Source organism: Rhamphochromis longiceps, linkage group LG13 (assembly GCF_057381845.1).
Source record: "Rhamphochromis longiceps isolate RC_006_pf linkage group LG13, R_longiceps_female_GT1.1, whole genome shotgun sequence".
Classification (NCBI taxonomy): domain Eukaryota; kingdom Metazoa; phylum Chordata; class Actinopteri; order Cichliformes; family Cichlidae; genus Rhamphochromis; species Rhamphochromis longiceps.
The window spans coordinates 8,500,773-8,517,363 of record NC_140569.1 but is presented as its reverse complement, the minus strand read 5'-3'; the positions used below and the strand labels follow the sequence as shown (position 1 = coordinate 8,517,363).

Here is a 16,591-nt window from a genome sequence, read left to right as displayed (position 1 = left end):
CAGCTTTATTTTAGTCTTTCCTTGACGATCCCACAACAATCTTCTGTTGATATTGGAATGTAACCAGCTCATAACCAGTTGAGTCAAGTGTCCTATTGCAGTGCAGACTAACTCACCGATTGCAATATGCTGGCAGTCTGTCTACATTTATAAAAAAAAGATCGATCATTGACCGATCTGTCTGAGAGTGCTAACTCTGGGACAGACTCCAGTTGTTTCGAGACAGGCAAGCAAGCAACTGCACTCGCAATCAGAAGTGGTCCCCCAAAGGATAAGGATGTTGCACAGTCAACCTCTGAGCAACCAGATCTTCATGGAAACTACTTCTAAAACAGTCTCAGACAGCAAAATAATTCAGTCACTGGGCAGCCATTGATTTTTTCCTAGTGGCAAGGTGGTTGACGTCCTGTTTTTACTCATGAAACGATTAGCTATGAACAACTGAAACAGTTAGCTAATTACAATATACTGACTATACAAACTGTTATACTCAACCCATCAGTAAAAGTAGGAGATACGTTATTGTAACTGTAAGCACACATCAGTTATGCCATTACTGATAAGTTTGTAAAGCTGAAATAAAATTAAGTTATATATTTTTTTCATTTGTTCATACAGAAATCAGCAGTGTTAAAATCACCTGGAGGTTTAGAATTCAGTGGTATGCTTAAAAGTTTATCCATGTGGTTTTTACTTTGACATGTACCACCCACCTAGGAATCATTGCACATGAAGCACAGCCCCTCATTGCAACAGCCCTCCCCAATGGCCGTGGTCTCCCCAGTGTGCTCCAAAACAACAGTGACACTACAATGACCCTACTTCAGGCAATCAAAAAAGTATGCTGAAGCAACTGTATCTTCAACTTTTAAATCCGTAACATCTCTGTTCAGTTTTAGACCTGATGCAGAAACAGGACGTGTTAACATGCTGCAAAGGTAACTGTTGAACAAAATATTTGTGGTAAGGAGAAAAAAGTTAAATCCTGCCTATCTTTGGGCATGGGACCACAGCCACCAATTCCAATAATAATACAAGAAATCTCCAAAGTCAGTAGGATTTATCCTCTGGTGAACCCTTCAAAAATAAGACCTGTATTTCTGTTTCTTTTTTGAGGTGGGTGGGGTTTGTGTAAAAAAACTGGCCTCAATTCCTGCTGCAGTGCAAGTCCAAGAAGATAGAGAAAGATTTAGAGAACAATGATTTATATTATTAGGTCCATCTTCCAGCATCTGAAAGAAATTGCTTAAATGTAGATCAAATATACTGAAAAATTCAATATAGGGTTATATGAAGTCCCTAAACAGTTTTAAATCGTGGTAGAACTTAGTGAGGTAATAGCTAACAGAAGAAGTTTGATGTAAGGAACCTAACACACAAACATCGTTATAAATCACTTTTCATGAAAAGAGAAAGGGTGATTTCACGAGGAGACCCAGAGGATTCAAAAAAATGTCAAAGCCACAAGTTTTTCCCTATGACTTTGAAACTTCTAAAAAGTTTTGCAACATATTTGATGAAAGAAAGCACAAAGAAAAACTGAGGCTAGTACAGCCTGTCTTATTCTCCTCAACATGTCTTCCAGGGGAGCTGCCTCCCTCCACAGGAGGAACATGTGATAGCCATCGAGGACGTCGAGCTGTTTCACTCAGGATGTCTCTGGAAAAGCATGTGGGCGATAATGATGGAGCAAGTGAGGGGAGGGGGAGGGAAAGAGAAAAGAGAAGAGAAAGAAGGTCCCTGAGGGCTTTTGGGGGCCTGCTAAGCAGCTCAACGGCTGCAAACAGCATCGCCGTCCACATGTGCAAGCATTTAAGATATCTGCTCGTGTAATGGGGTCAGCATGGCCCCTCTCTGGGTGCATGAGCACCGGCGCTCACTTCCCAGTGCAGTTTACAGGAATGGGTGGCCGTGGTCCCATGCCCAAAAATAGGCAGGATTTAACGTTTTTCCTTCCTTACCACAAAGATTTCGTTCAACAGTTAACTCGGGGAGTATTACCTTTGTAGCATTTTAACCTGTTCTGTTTTTGCATCAGGTCGAAAACTGCTTGATTCACTCAAACTGAACAGAGACGTTACAGATGTAAAGTTCGAAGAGATAGTTGCTTCAGCATACTTTTTTGATTGCCTGAACATGAGATAAAGGCTGCTGAGAGGAAATGTCTCTCTACTCCCACCCTGTGGATAATGCTTTGAAGAGAGAGTTTAGAGAGAATGTTTGGGCAGCAAAACTATAGGAAAACAAGTATTAAAGAAGAATTATTTTTATTAGTCTTAAATTGCTAAACAAAGTTTATTCAGAAGCTGTTTGGGGGAACTTGAGTGCACCATTTAAAATGTGTAAAGTTCATGTTTTCATGTGGCGGATTTTTAACTCATTTCATAGCGAATACATATTCTGAAGTGACAGAAAATAAATTTAAAAAAAAAAAAAAAAAAAAAAAAAAAAAAACCACAATGAAATGCTCCACTACTTTTGCAAACATCCTTACGTGATGCCCTTTGTGCTCTGATGGGGAGGAAATTTCAAACGGCGCTCCTGAGGTAATAGTTCAGGGTTAAGAGGGAAGTGGCAAGAGTCGAGGGATTAAAATGGAACAAGGCCGGAAGAGTCTGGGTGCGATCTTTATTTCAGGCACGGAAAGAGAGCCTCTTCCTCTGGTGGCGCCAGTCCTCTGCCGCTGTTCCATTTCCTCTTCCTCCTTCGGGTCTGTGAGCAGAGGTCTCGTCCTCTTCTGTGGATGAGCCTCGGCCACCTACACCCTTCTCCTGTCATTGTACTTAATCAACCCATTTAATCTGCCCCCTACTCGCAAATATAGACTTCAAAAGATAAATATTTACAAATCAATGGTCAGGATTTCTTATTCCGAGCCATAAATTTGTGAAACAGAAGCTTCATGTGCCAAAAAACGAAAAAAAGAAGGAACCTGTCACACAAACATCCTTATAAATCACTTTTCTTTATTTAAATCAGCGTTAGGCAGTTATGCTATGAACAACACAGGAAAGTAAAAACAAAAAACTGTGACAAAAAGAAAGACATTAAAACATGAGATCCAGTTAACATTAACTGCACTTGGCACTGGATAGACGTTCATGGAAAGAGGAGAAAAAAAATATACACATTTATCGTAATCAAAATAGAAGTGCCTCCAGTAATCATTAAGTCGACCGTTGGGAATGAAAGTCTGGAGAACTTAAATAAGCCGTATAATATACTGTTTTAATTTCCCAGCTTTGCGATGCTCCAGGTGTCCAAATTTAAACAGATCTCATCCTAAAACCTGCCACTGCCTCCGTGCTTTGGTGGATCTGGAGGAACACGATGAGTGAGGTACTATAGCGTCGATACAGTTTGAAATATTGCTATAACTGCTCACACCCATTCGTTCAACTTCTGATTTATAACCAGAGAGGAGGCAGAGGCCAAGCTGTCTGACGAGGAAAAAAAAAAAATACTAACCCTCCCCACACCCCATCACTGTGTCACCACCAACGAACCCCTAAAGTACCGTCACACACTCGATGTCAAGCTCAGGGGCTTTTAGTTTGTGTATTTGTCCCTTTATAAATCAACCATTAATTCTTCATAAAATAAGAAAACAAAACACATGGAGGACCTTCTGTTACTACAATACACTCCATTTACAATGGTAGCAGTGCACAGCAACAAAAGTCAATGAAAAAGAAAAGAGTCAAATTTAAAGATGGAAATCAAACTCATACATCCAACAAAAAAGGAAAAAAAGCAAAAACAAAGTAATCCCTCTCCCAGAAAAGAAAAGTCATGATATCATTTATAAAAACCGACATAAAAATGTGATCAGTTCTTGCTCACCCGGAAAAGATGCTCAAAGCGGCCCGTGGCTGTTTGTGGTGGACCCTGATTGTGACGTTACAGACGCTTACGAGTTGCTTAGAAACTTTGCATCATTTTATCTCCTCTACAGGTTTAACAAGGGAGGAAACTAAGCTTTCTGCTGAGGCTGGTCGGTTTACCCGACAAGTGTTAATTCACAACAAGCCTAATCTGCAGGTAAATATGCTGCATTGACAGCTCTTAACCTTCTCCCACCAGCACTCAGCAAGAATCAGTGGAAATCTGCAAAGATGGAATTGGTTTCTTGGGGCTTGCGAGGAAAAGTGTGAACCAATCCCAAACCAGGAGAGAAGAGAGAGAGGCAGAGAGGCAGAGTGGAGAGAGAGAGGAGAGAGCGGGAAGGTGATGGCTGGATTCCCTGCGGTGTTTGAAGGGAATCAACGGCCGAAACAGAGAGGAACAGGGATAAATAGATATATACTCTGCGATGTGGGCAAGGGGTGGAAATGTGTGTGCATGTCGTGTATGTGTGTGTTTGTGTGTATATTCATGTGTGTGTGTGTGTGTGTGTGTGTCGTGTGGGTGTTCTGTCCGTCCAGTGCTTTATCTGACGGTCACTCCAAGTTTTTCCAGCACACGGACTCCTTTCTCCTGGTACTCCTCCCGGGTCAGCCAGAAGTTGTCCTTGTCCTTCATGATGTCGGCCAGCACGGCTCCACCCAGGAACACCATGTGCTTTCGCCTGGGAGGATCCTCAATCCGGATCTTAAATTTCTACAGGAAAAGAAACACAGAGGAGAATGATGAGTTGCCAATACTGCTCAAAGTTCCCAAAAGTCTACATGTTTTTCTAATCAATGTCAAGGAGATTTATATCAAAATTCGAGTGGTCTAAATCAGATAGAAACTAACTTGATACAAGCTTAAGATCAGAAGATAATTAAGATAATTAGGTATAATTATGATAATACTTTTTACTTAACTATCAGTTCTTCCTATGAATTCATGGCTACCCAACTCTTGACACAATGAGCTCCTTGGCTTCAGATGGCGTGAGCTCTCTTAATAAAAATAGTTTAACCACAGTCCGCTGTCGAAGCAGCCTCATGTTAAGTTTATACACATACACCGCCTCCAGACAGCCGGCAAGGCAAGCAAGCAAAAAAAAAAAAAAAAAAAAAAAAAGAAAGAACGAAAAGAAAAGAAAAGAAAAGAAATACAAGCATTTTTTGCTGATTTCCACAGTTGTCCACTTTTTAACATTGAGAAAGAACTGGAGTTGAGCTACTGAAAATATTTCATGTGGTTCAGACAACAGGAGCTGCTTAAGTTAGAGACTACAGGAGGCAGGACACACGATGTCCTCTTGCTAGCATTAAATGCACTTAAATATTAGTTGAGCTTTTTGCACACTGGCGTGATCTGATATCTGACAGGGCCTCTGTACTGGACAACTGGCAGGATAAGGACCAGCTAATACATGACCAGCATGGTGGTGGATAACTGCACTCTCACATGCACCTCGGCCAGAAAAGTGTTAAACAGGCCAAGACTTTCCTCAAGACCTAGCGGGATTTTTTCAAATAAATTAAAAAAAACAAAACAAAAACAAAACAAACACCAAATGTTTGAAGGAGCTTCTATCGAAAACATGCTGAATTCAATTTTTTACAGTCTAAACCAACAGCAAACTTGAGAACTGCGCCATAGTAGGATTGGACAGCTTGGTTTAGCCAGGTGTAACTAACATGTTTTTTTTGTGACATTTAAAATATAAAACACATTTAAGTGTGTTTAAACCTTCCGAGGAGCTTCCGCTTGCAAAAAACCACAAGAATAAATTGAAAATTGGAAAATCAACCCGTGTTCACTCGCAAGTTTACTGTTAACAAATAACAGTAACGTGAATTTGAAGCGCTAGCTTGCAGGGCACCTCTGTAGTCCATCACATACATACATGTGATTAATAACTGAGGTCGATTTTTTTTTTTTTAAATGAGCAAAAACTGTTATGACCTATGAGACATTAGGAAACATTTGGAGCCAGTATGTGACCAGTCAAATTTACAGTGCCTGTAACTGGGAGGCTCTTCATTTAAAGGCTCTTGACAGGTGACTGGATGAGGCCTCTGTCTATCACAGGCTAATGTGGGTATTAACAGAACACGACAGTGAGGTTCAGGAACTGAAAATCCCATTTATATTCTCCATAGGGATTTGATTATGAGCCATAATGTTATAATCATCTAAAGTAGATTTACTATGAGCTACACTGTGAAATGATGGTTTCTACTCCTGCACCAACCACAAATCTACAACATATCAACCTTGTTTTAACAAAAATAAAGAAGTAGTGAATAACTGAAACGGCAACATCTATGACTGAAGGAGGTCACTGTTGTCATGGAAATGTTAGTGTGAAACTGTAGAAAGACATTAAACAACACCATTATTAATTATAGAAACATTTTACTACCTTGTTCGTGTTTTTACATTTCTTATTTGGTATATGGATTAAAGAATTCAAAACAAGGCTACATGGCTACAGAGAGAGCACAAACAAAGAATAACCTGGAGACTGTACACCACTACAACACGTAGACTTTTACTGCAGCTAAAACACACAGCTGCCACAAGAAGCTGACTGGTCCGACCAACAAATGCTAAGCTTTTAGTCTAATAAAATGGATCCTGTTATGATCACGATTGTGTGAGAATCTGCATTTGTCTCAGGAGTTTTCCAGCTCCTGAGGGAAATATAGGAAGAAAGCTGCCTGCATGGAATCGATGCGACTGAGAGCTCAGAGACAGACGCGAAAAGAATAAACTTTCTATCATAAGACCAAAACAATCAGGTGACAGGCAGTAAAATGCTGCTTTAAGACCCAGCAGGAATCACAGCGTGAGCTGATAACTCTGTGGTTTTATCACGACAACTGAGACCTTGCAAATTACAGAGTCATCTGATCAATTGATAATCAAAAACACAGACCAATGCTGCTTTAAAGCGACCTCATGACAGCTGTGGTCAGATTCACAGGCAGTCCAATTTGTGTTTTCAGCACAGAAAAATGATAACACAAACATCTCCTTCAGCACAATCTACTTCTGTGTGGCATGTTTAAACACTCATATTTTCACCAAACAGGGCAAAGGATGCTGCTTCTGTTTGTTGCTCACGTGACTGGCTGTCTAAACGTACTAACAAACTTGTAAAGGTGCAAGCTACACAAGGAGGTGGTGTATTTGCCATATTCTAGCAGGAAAACAAGTGCTAGCAAGACTGACTGTGGTTTAGTTAACGCTAGAGTTAAAACTGACATTCAACAAAGCAGTTTCTTTCTAGCAAAAACTCATCAGCATCTTTTTAGTTCTGAAGAGTTTTCATAAAGGGAAAAAAAACCTATCATTGGATTCCCACACTAACTTTGCAGACTTCAATTCCAAAAAAAAAAAAAAAAAAAAAAAAAAAAAAAAAGAGACAATCTGGGAAAATTGGGGTCGATTGCAGTTGCAGGCAGAAAAGTAAAGCACATAATGATGTGTTCTTTAAACCTATGAGTCATCTGCTGAGCTTTGTTTATAAAATACTTCTGTTTAAAATCATCTGTGTCTTTGGGATACCGACATGAAAAGGTAGAAATATTTTACCAAAACAAATATTTGTCACTATGAAGTTAACTGCACGCTTGTTTAAATTAAAGGAGTGTCTGGCCTCTGGCACTACCTTGTGGTAGTTTGTCTACACTGCACTAAAAAATTCATAAAGCCAGTCTTGTGCTTGAAACGGGCAAGGTTCAGACATGATAGCTGCATGCGGTTTAAGTTCAAGGTGTGTGAAAACACAGCGAGATGTCATTTACATCCTTGAGAAACATGTTCCCTGTGCTTCATTCTGGCACTTCAATGCTCTCTAACATGTGGGAAAAGCCGTACTGAAGATCTTTAACAAAATGTGAGAATCAGGGGAAATGTTTTACTTCAAACCAGAGGCCAGATGCAGACTTCTATGTTCCTTTCTATAACTAGAGCACTCTTTAAAAATCACACTGGATAGATCTAATGAGCTAAAATCAATGTCCCAGTTTTTCAAAGTGACAATCATACTGTGAATCATATTTGAGCAGTTTTTGCTCACAGTCAGTACTACATGTCACTTTATAGGAGAGGGCTGGTTTCTCACCGAAAGCTTGTCCACATCTCCCTTGAGCACACGCTCCAGGTACAGCTGCTTGAGCTCCCTCTCCAGCCGAGATGGCAGGCCGGGGTACATGGTAGATCCGCCTGAGAGAACGATGTGTTTGTAGAACTCAGGCCTGATGACAGGAAGACAGAAAAGGGTGAAAGCAGGAAAAGGCACATTTTCTCATTTTAAGTCAGCAAATGCTGGAAAATGTACTTTCCAAACAGATCTTCAGTGACTTCAAGAGAGTAAAAATAAATTATTGAACTTAAGCAGCAAAGGATCAGTCATACTTAGTTGACTTGCAAGTGTTTACATTTTTTCCCCTTGTTCCATTCTTTTAAAGACTCATGATCAATTTTCAAACTTTCCATACTGAACTCTAGACTTCACAAAATATTTAGTTTTAAGTCTAAAAGCCTCCATTGCTTAAGCGAAAGCTGTGATCAGCTGACATTGCCATTTGACATCCATCTATCTATTGCTTGCCAAAACGTCTGCCTCTGCTGAAACTTCCTAATGCTGTGGAAACACTGAGTCACCCTCAGGAAAGCTTTTTATTGATAGTGGAGTATACATGTGCCCTTTTGTTGGCCTCACCTGGTGTCTATGTCAGCTGCTTGGATGGTGTTGAAGAGTAGCTCGGCCACTCCAACGCCCTCCACGTTGATGAGGTGGGGCTGGAACAGAGCCTCAGGGGCCTCAAACCGCTCTCCTCCCACCTTGATCACACGGCCATCTGGCAGCTGGAGTTGTGTGGGAGGATGAGAAAAAAAAAAAAAGCAAAGAGGGGGAGAAAAAAAAAACAAAACATGACACTAATGAAGAGGTAAGATTTAATGTACAAGAGTGCCCAAGGGTGTGAAACTCTACAGTGAGAATCATGATTTAAACTGAAAGGAAGGTTTAACTTCTCAAAAGAAAAGAAAATCCTACCAGACTGGTGACACTGTACAGCAAGTTAGAGCACGGAGAGTGCTGGCCTCATACTGACTATAGTGAATGCATGTGACTATAAAAAGGCTTCATTCAGCCAAGGGCAGTGGGAGGAAACAGAGCCTAGCCACTGCCGCAAAGTGGCTGCACAGGAAATGATGTAACGCGCAATTCAGGACCTTTCGGCCACAGGTACATTGCCCTCCTTGTTTCGGCACACAAAACCATACTTACACATACATGTTCACGCACCTATTCACCTACACGCACACAGTCGCCTACACTAACCCAAACACACATGGTCAGAGCGCACTGAGACACAACATGTGCTCGGAAAGGCGTGCAGTAACACAGACACCAGGACTAACGTTTGGATTCTGTGGTTCTCTCTGCAGGGAAATGGACCTCGGAAAGAAAAGCAAGCCTGACGGAGGAGCACTGCACCCCCATATGTCTGAGTCTCAGAGAAAACTGTTAGTCAGTAGCATGGTCCTGTACCAAAGCTGCCAACTGCACCAACAGTGGGCATGTGGTAGTCTACTTAGCTCAGTGCTGAAACAGATTTAGTTACCCCATTAGTTTTGATTATTTCAAAATACTGCCACTTTTGAATAACAAATCCTTTGGGAGGGATTCTGTCTGCACCGGTGCTATTTTAGGCAGAAATATGAAACTTGTGCACATGTGGAGTGCGTAAAAAGAACTCATTTTAAAGGAAAAAAGGAAACAAAACAAACAAAACAAAAAAAACGTGCAACCCCTCAGGGCTGGAAATTTGCTGACTTGTAAAAACATTCAACCTAAATAAAATAGATGTTTAATATGCCAAAAATATACATTTCAGAATTTCAATCGGTTTTTGCACATTGGTACCTGTGATGGGTAGGGCTGCTTGGTTACCGTGACAATTATTTAATAAATATAATACTCAAGGTTTGGAAAAATTATGGATTTAAACTTGTTTTTTGATGAAAAAGAAAAAATTACAAATTTTTAGTTTTTATTTAAAGCTTCTTTTGACTGCTCCCTTATTCACAAGGTGTCATGACAGGATATATCTGCATATTTGATTTGGCACAGACTTTTACCCCGGACACCCTCCCAGCAATTTTTGCCTCTTCTGAGTCTTGAACTGGAGACCTTTTGTGCGTTAGACAAATGTGTTAACCACTACAAAACAGAACCAGATTTTATTCATTTGTTTATTATCATCATTGCAATTTGTAATTTTAGTGTTTGTTTTCACGGGTTGTGTGTTTTTGGGAGTGGAGTCGAAGTCTTGTTGTTTAAATTTGCTGGATAAATGAAAGTGATATGACTCACTGAGAGCCAAAATTGGAATAAAAATTTAAAAAGATTCAATGCACAGAGCTGCTGACTCGTATACTTGAGTTAATGACTATTAATGTATGTAGATTTTTGTTATTGTTATTTTACTGCATTTTTGTTATATAAAGCTCGGCTTCTTGAGTGACTAATGCACACAATGCCCATGTGAGGGCACCAATCATTTTTAACGCCCTTTTTATGCAAGCTGCAGTGTTTTGATAACACTTTCCAAAACGGCACACCCTAAAATCTTTTATTGGCGTTCATAAGGCAACTGTACCGACCAGCTTGGGATTAACATCAAACATGTGGATCAGTTCTCTCACAATGTCACACCAAATGTAACTGCATTTGTCAGTGACTTATTACTGTTAAGAATAAACATGCGAGTGTCTACCGTGTATGATTCCACCAGCACGGTGGTCTCGAGCGCCAACTTCTGCTCCTGTTCGATGTTGTAGCCTACATAACACAGCTTCTCCTTCATCATGCGCACCGTCTCAAAGTCTGCAGAGTGGTTGAAGGCATAACCCCTCAACAGTAACAACTGCACATGGAGAATGAGAAAGAGGTCAGGGAATAGGGAAGGAAAAGCAGAATAAAATGAGACTCTTTGGCTCACTTAATGTAATCTCCTAATATATCAAGTTGCACTGGAGGAGCTTTTCTAAATTAAGATCTTCCCATTAAGTTGCAAACAAAGAATCTGATGACATATGCAAGACTTCACACACAAAAAAGACTAAACTGTGACATATTTTTATACGCTGCAAAACATATTCAAACTTGTGCATTCAGCAGCACATTTTGGAAGTCGGATGTTAGAATGGAGTTCTCACAGAACCTGCTATTTAAAGATTAATCTAAGAATATTTTGCCAAATCTCCACCTCACGTAGAAACACTTTGATGACATTATTCAAACTGGATACCTTGATGAGGTAGCGGGTGATGTCCCTGCCTGCGATGTCCAGACGTCTTGTCAGGTGGGGCAGACTGAAGCCCTCATACACAGGACAAATGTGCGTGACACCATCACCTGAGTCCACCACCACACCAGTGAGAAGGCCTGAAACACAAACACACTCTACAGTTAATAACCTGCAATTCTATCAAGCAAGGAGAATTTTATCCAGAGTGTGCTTGCAGCTGCTGATTACTGCTGGCTGGGTAAACACACACACACAAAAACTGCTGCAATAACACAGCTAATGTAACAGTTACCTACTTATAACTGCTACTGAGCAGTTATAAGTAGGTAATTGCTTATTTAAAAAAAAAAAAATCTGATAAAAATAGTAGAATACTAGACAGACCTCACGCAAAGCTGTGTTTGCACAACATATCAGCTGATGTCAGAAGTACTGATAAATGTTTTGGCACAAATATGATTGTGTTAGTCTGTAAGAACAAACATTTTGACCAAGAAGTGTTTGTGTGGTAGCTAAATACTGCTACACAAAAACTTCCACAACTAACTTTAACAGCGGTCTTGTTTCTAAGTTTAATGACGTAAATAGTAATCAAGAAAATAGTACAATACGTTTTATAACTGTCCGCTTGAAGGGCCTATAATTGCACTTTAGGGCTAAAATTAATTTCTAGATGAGGCAGTTTAAGGAAGCAGAAGAACAAGTCTAAAATGTCTGTGACATGAAAGCTGTGTTATGCAACAGAAAAAGGTTAGTGTCCGTTTTGACTAAACATGTATGTAAAGGCCTCTACCTTGGGCATACAGTGTCAGCACAGCCTGAATAGCAATGTAGACTCCTGCAAACTGGTAGGTCTCAAACATCACCTGTGGTAGAGGACAGGAAGTACAACTGTTGAGAAACTTGACACACTACAGCAGGCAACGTGGGTGCAAAATTATTTCTGTAGCGTAATGCAGAAGTAGCACACAATGAAGTCATTTCACGGAGGATTAACCAAACTGCAACTTCTGCTATGCTTTAAAAATCAATTTCCCCCCGAAAGACTGCAAGATGCTGCCTCTGATAATGACAATTTTAATGTTACCTCGATGATTTTCTCACGGTTCTTAGTGGGGTTCATGGGGGGCTCGGTCAGCAGAATCTTGCAGTTGCGGGAGTCGATGTTGAGCTTCTCTGGGCCAAAGGTGTAGTCCCACAAGTGCTTCATGTCATCCCAGTTCCTGACAATGCCGTTCTCCATTGGATAATTGACCTCGAGCATGGAGCGCAGCTCACTAGCCTCATCCCCCACCATCAGGTCCTGCAGGAAATTTAACAGAGATAAATATTTAAAAATAGTGCAGCAGAGCCCTCAGGATTGTGGAGCCCACTGTGGAACAATCAGAGTCACTGAGCAAAAGGATGAGTATATAGCCTCGGTCTGGAAATTAAACTCAGTCATCTCATTTGCCTACTTGCCACCTGAAAACTTCTGTCATGTGACAACAAAAGCATTCATGTAGCACTTTGACTTAAAACGCAATTACCCACCATGCACAACAAGGCATCATTTTCCATGCATATACACCTGGAAACACTTTCCTTTAGCTACAGTACACCACTCGTTTAAGCCACATTCAACTATCTGCATGCAAGGCACCCCGGCAAAATGTAAACAACTGTTGGGTTAGAGCTCAGTGTTAGCCACACAGTCAAGCATCTCACGTTCCACTTGGAGACATCAAAAGCCTACTGAAGGCAGCCATTTTATGGGTTCATCCTGTGCTCTTTGGCATTAATGAGTACCAGTCACAGGCATCGCCTCCATGTGGTGTCATTAAAGAAAAAAGAAAGAAAGAAGGGGGGAAAAAAGGAAAGAAAAACAGATGTGTTTCCATCTCCACCACAGCTGTCTGCCATGCATCCTCAAGTATGGGCACTTCCTCTATACTTAGAATAAAGAATAATTATTTTTCATATTGGACATTAATCAATTAAAATATGCTGACTGCTTCAAAATGGCTGGGAAAATAGATACATATGATACATACAGATACAGAAAAATCTGATCTTTGGCACACATTGCTCTGGGTGACATTTTAAGTTGTTTTCAACTGAAAAGTGCTTCAGGATTGGTGGGAGGGTAGCTGTCAGGATGCAGCAGGAGATCAGAGACTTTGACAGTGGAACCGGTCCAAAATCTCTTTTAGCACTCCATCGATAACAGCCGGCCTATGATTCACTGCAGCTATTTCTGCTAACACTCTCAGCCTGGAGAAAAAAAAAAAACTGCTGTGGATTGGCCTTACCAGCCAGCAATACCCAGCTTAGGACCCAAAATCAAAAGGTAATGAGGATGTACAAAAATGGGATCAGAATGAGTGATGAAAAAATAAATTCATGAAACACACTGGACAAAACAAAAGAAAAACTCAATCAAACAAGAGGCTTAATTTTTAATTTCATTATATGACTCAGCTCTCTATAGCAAGCAAGAATCAGAAGCACACACCAACCTAAACTTACCATTTTCTGGACATTCTACTTCACCAGGAGAGGAACAAAACATGGAGGAAGAGGAGGCAGATATATATAAAAAAAATGAACAAACAAAAGTGGAAAGGACAAGGAGAAAGGTAGAGATAGGCACCATGCCAAAATAATGTGAAGCTGTCAAGACATTTACACCGCTGCTGTCTTGCCTGCTAAAATAAAAGGACCTGCTAGTTTTGATGTGGGCTGGTGTTCAAAGCATTTTTCAGAGATTCATTAGGGTGCCAACTCTTACAACAGTCTATCTTGACTGTCTATTACTTTGACACTGTGCTTATATAAGAGACTGACTTTATTCTGTAATGTATATTTCACATCTTGATTTTTTTTCTCTCCTGTTTTCAACTTATATTTTTGTCCGATGACCCATTTCCTTGAGGGGGAAAAAATGCATAAGCAGGAACAGTCTGTACCTTGATCTCAATGTTTCCCACTTTGGCTGTAGAGCGAATGATGGGTCTCCCAACAAGTGCAGGGAAGATGTGCTCTGGGAAGTTGGAGCCTGCATAGCCGCACTTGACAAACTACAATAGAGAGACAAAAAGGAAAGAAAACCAGAGCACAGAGGAAGTGATTAGAAAATACTGATAAGATCAATTCTAGAACAGAGCTTGAAAACATTACTATCATCCTATTGATAACAAAGACCCCAATTACCATTCAGAATGAGCATGTTTGATGACGATGCACGTTTCATGTACTGCATGTCTAAATGTGGTCAGTTCCTGCATTAATTAACTAAAAAAAAAAAACTAATTTAACTAAAACTAATTTCCTTTTTAATGCAAAAAACAAACAAAGATATTTAACATTAATATTCTGCATCTGTGATTTTCACATTTATACAATGAAAACCCCTCTGTGTTATTACCAACAAATAAAATATTATTAGAACCATTTGTAAAAATCAATTTTGTGAGAGCTACAAAGACTATCATTTACACCAAATGGAGATATAGACAATTTGCTGTTCTTTGCGCTCAGCTAGAATAGTTGCACGAGCTCAGATAACCAAAGACCAGGAAAAGATAGCATCAGGGGTGCACTGGTGTACGATTACCTCTAAAATATCAGCCACAAATACCGTTACAGGAAGTTGTTTTAGCTCTAATTAAAATATTTGGCTGTTTTCTGATTCTACACACCCTTTTTTGCACCAGTTTAATTTGCTTTGAACCAAGTATAAAAACATTTTTTGCATCAATACACAGCACAAAATGTAACCAAGTAACAAGGGATGCAGACTGCAAACATGCAATTTGGAAACCGTTATGGTAAAATTCATTGAAAGACTATCAAGAGTAAACTAAACAATAAACAGTCTAAACTTTTTTCTGCATGGGAAAAAGAAAAGAAAAGAAAACGCATTTGCATTGGACTGTGAAAAAGCATGCAACAACGCTCTTAACAAATCTGCTCGTGACATATACGGCTGTGGTTCAGACTCGTCTCACTTCCTCTTGACTTCTCAGTTCAACTCTGACACAGGGCTGTTTTTTCCCTCTGTTTCACAGAAAGCTCTTGAAAGACTCACAACTCAAAAGAGCCTTATTAGTCAGTAACATGCTGAGCCAACATCCTCTTTGACTGCTGACGTTTAGACAAGGAAGCCTGCACACCCCAAAAGAAACAGTGCTACCTGTGTGTGTGCAAGAAGCAATTTAGAAGCATAAACAAAGCTCAGTAAAGTTTATATTAAATGCTTGATGGCGCACAAGCTGAGTATTTTATTAAGAGCGAGTACAGCTATAAGGAAATACAGCAGTATATCATTCATGTTGATAATTACTATTGGGGACGAAAAGACCACAAAAATGTATCTGATGTAGTGCAAATATGAGCAGCTTTTTGGATGGTGGTTACTTTCCTTTGTGGTGGGGGCTCTTTCGCAATGTTTCATTTTACACACCCATAACTTCCGAGTGTTTAGCCCCCAATTTTAATCAATAAGTACATGTAAACACACAGCCGACGTGCAGATCCAAAGATACGTGCAGAAATACACCTGCTGAGGTCTTTCCGGACTCCTTACTAATGGATGCTTGGGTTAAATTTTTAATGAGCGAAGTTAGTGTAAGCTGCGGAATGAGAAAACGTAAAGGTGGTTCCTCAATTCACCTGACACGGCCTAGCTAGCATTACACCTAGCCGACACTGAGTGAAAAAACATGTAGCTCCGGTCCTTGGAAAGCAAACCCCGACTACAGCATGGAAAGAATGAATCTGCAAATTCCGTGTGGTTTGCCGAACAAATCGCTGAAATGACTGACGTAGCTGCCAGACAGCAGAAACCAGACAGCCAGCTGTTAAAAGCTAACTAGAAAGGCTAGCTCGGTTAGCTTACTAACCGGTGGTTGCACCTAGGACGTTAACTATTAATTAAGGGAGTTATGCAGGAGGGAGCAATACAACTAGAGATTTTAATTAAATTTTATCCGTGCATTTCCATCCAGTCCGCGGGCCGTTTCCGCATCAGGACTGGATGAATGAAAATTAGCAGGCTAACTGGCTAGCTACACACCCAGTTAACGCTAGCTAGCTTGGACGGTGACAGACCCACTTCCTGTTTCAGCAAATCAGTCGACATAACGGCTCCTTTTAGAGCAAGACTCGAGCTGGTAACACGCCGAGCTAAAACGGTAAGCTTACCCCGGTCCCATTGTCGCAGACCACCACTTTCCTTCCCTGGCTGTCCATTATGTAAAAGCCCAGTTGCTGCTGAACCTCCCTCAACTTTCTTCGGCAAAGCCGGAAGGAAGACACACCAACCCGGCCGAAAGGAGGAAGGGAAGGGTGCTCATCCGGTGTGTTCAAATGACATACATTCTCTTCTTCATCTTTGAATTCGTCCC

The 16,591-nt window shown here is 40.4% G+C and overlaps 1 protein-coding gene across 1 annotated transcript; it reads right to left on the bottom strand.

Annotated features, from left to right (window-relative positions):
- Positions 1-2,946: 2,946 nt before the first annotated feature.
- On the bottom strand, positions 2,947-16,521 carry actr2b (actin related protein 2b). The gene is made up of 9 exons (XM_085427369.1): positions 16,389-16,521; positions 14,153-14,263; positions 12,292-12,507; positions 11,998-12,070; positions 11,205-11,341; positions 10,671-10,820; positions 8,609-8,754; positions 8,009-8,141; positions 2,947-4,599 (listed from the first exon to the last, which is right to left on the bottom strand). Exons 1-9 carry the CDS (start codon positions 16,434-16,436, stop codon positions 4,429-4,431), a joined length of 1,185 nt encoding a protein of 394 aa, XP_085283495.1. The 5' UTR covers positions 16,437-16,521; the 3' UTR covers positions 2,947-4,428.
- Between the last annotated feature and the right edge of the window lie 70 nt (positions 16,522-16,591).

Coding starts and splice junctions, on each gene's coding strand:
- actr2b (XM_085427369.1), bottom strand. CDS start 16,436: ATGGACAGCCAGGGAAGGAAAGTGGTGGTCTGCGACAATGGGACCGGG. Junction 8,755..10,670: donor TGCTGGTGGAATCATACACG/GTAGACACTCGC, acceptor ACACAACTCCAG/CTGCCAGATGGCCGTGTGAT. Junction 4,600..8,008: donor GAGATGTGGACAAGCTTTCG/GTGAGAAACCAG, acceptor CTTTTCCTGTAG/AAATTTAAGATCCGGATTGA.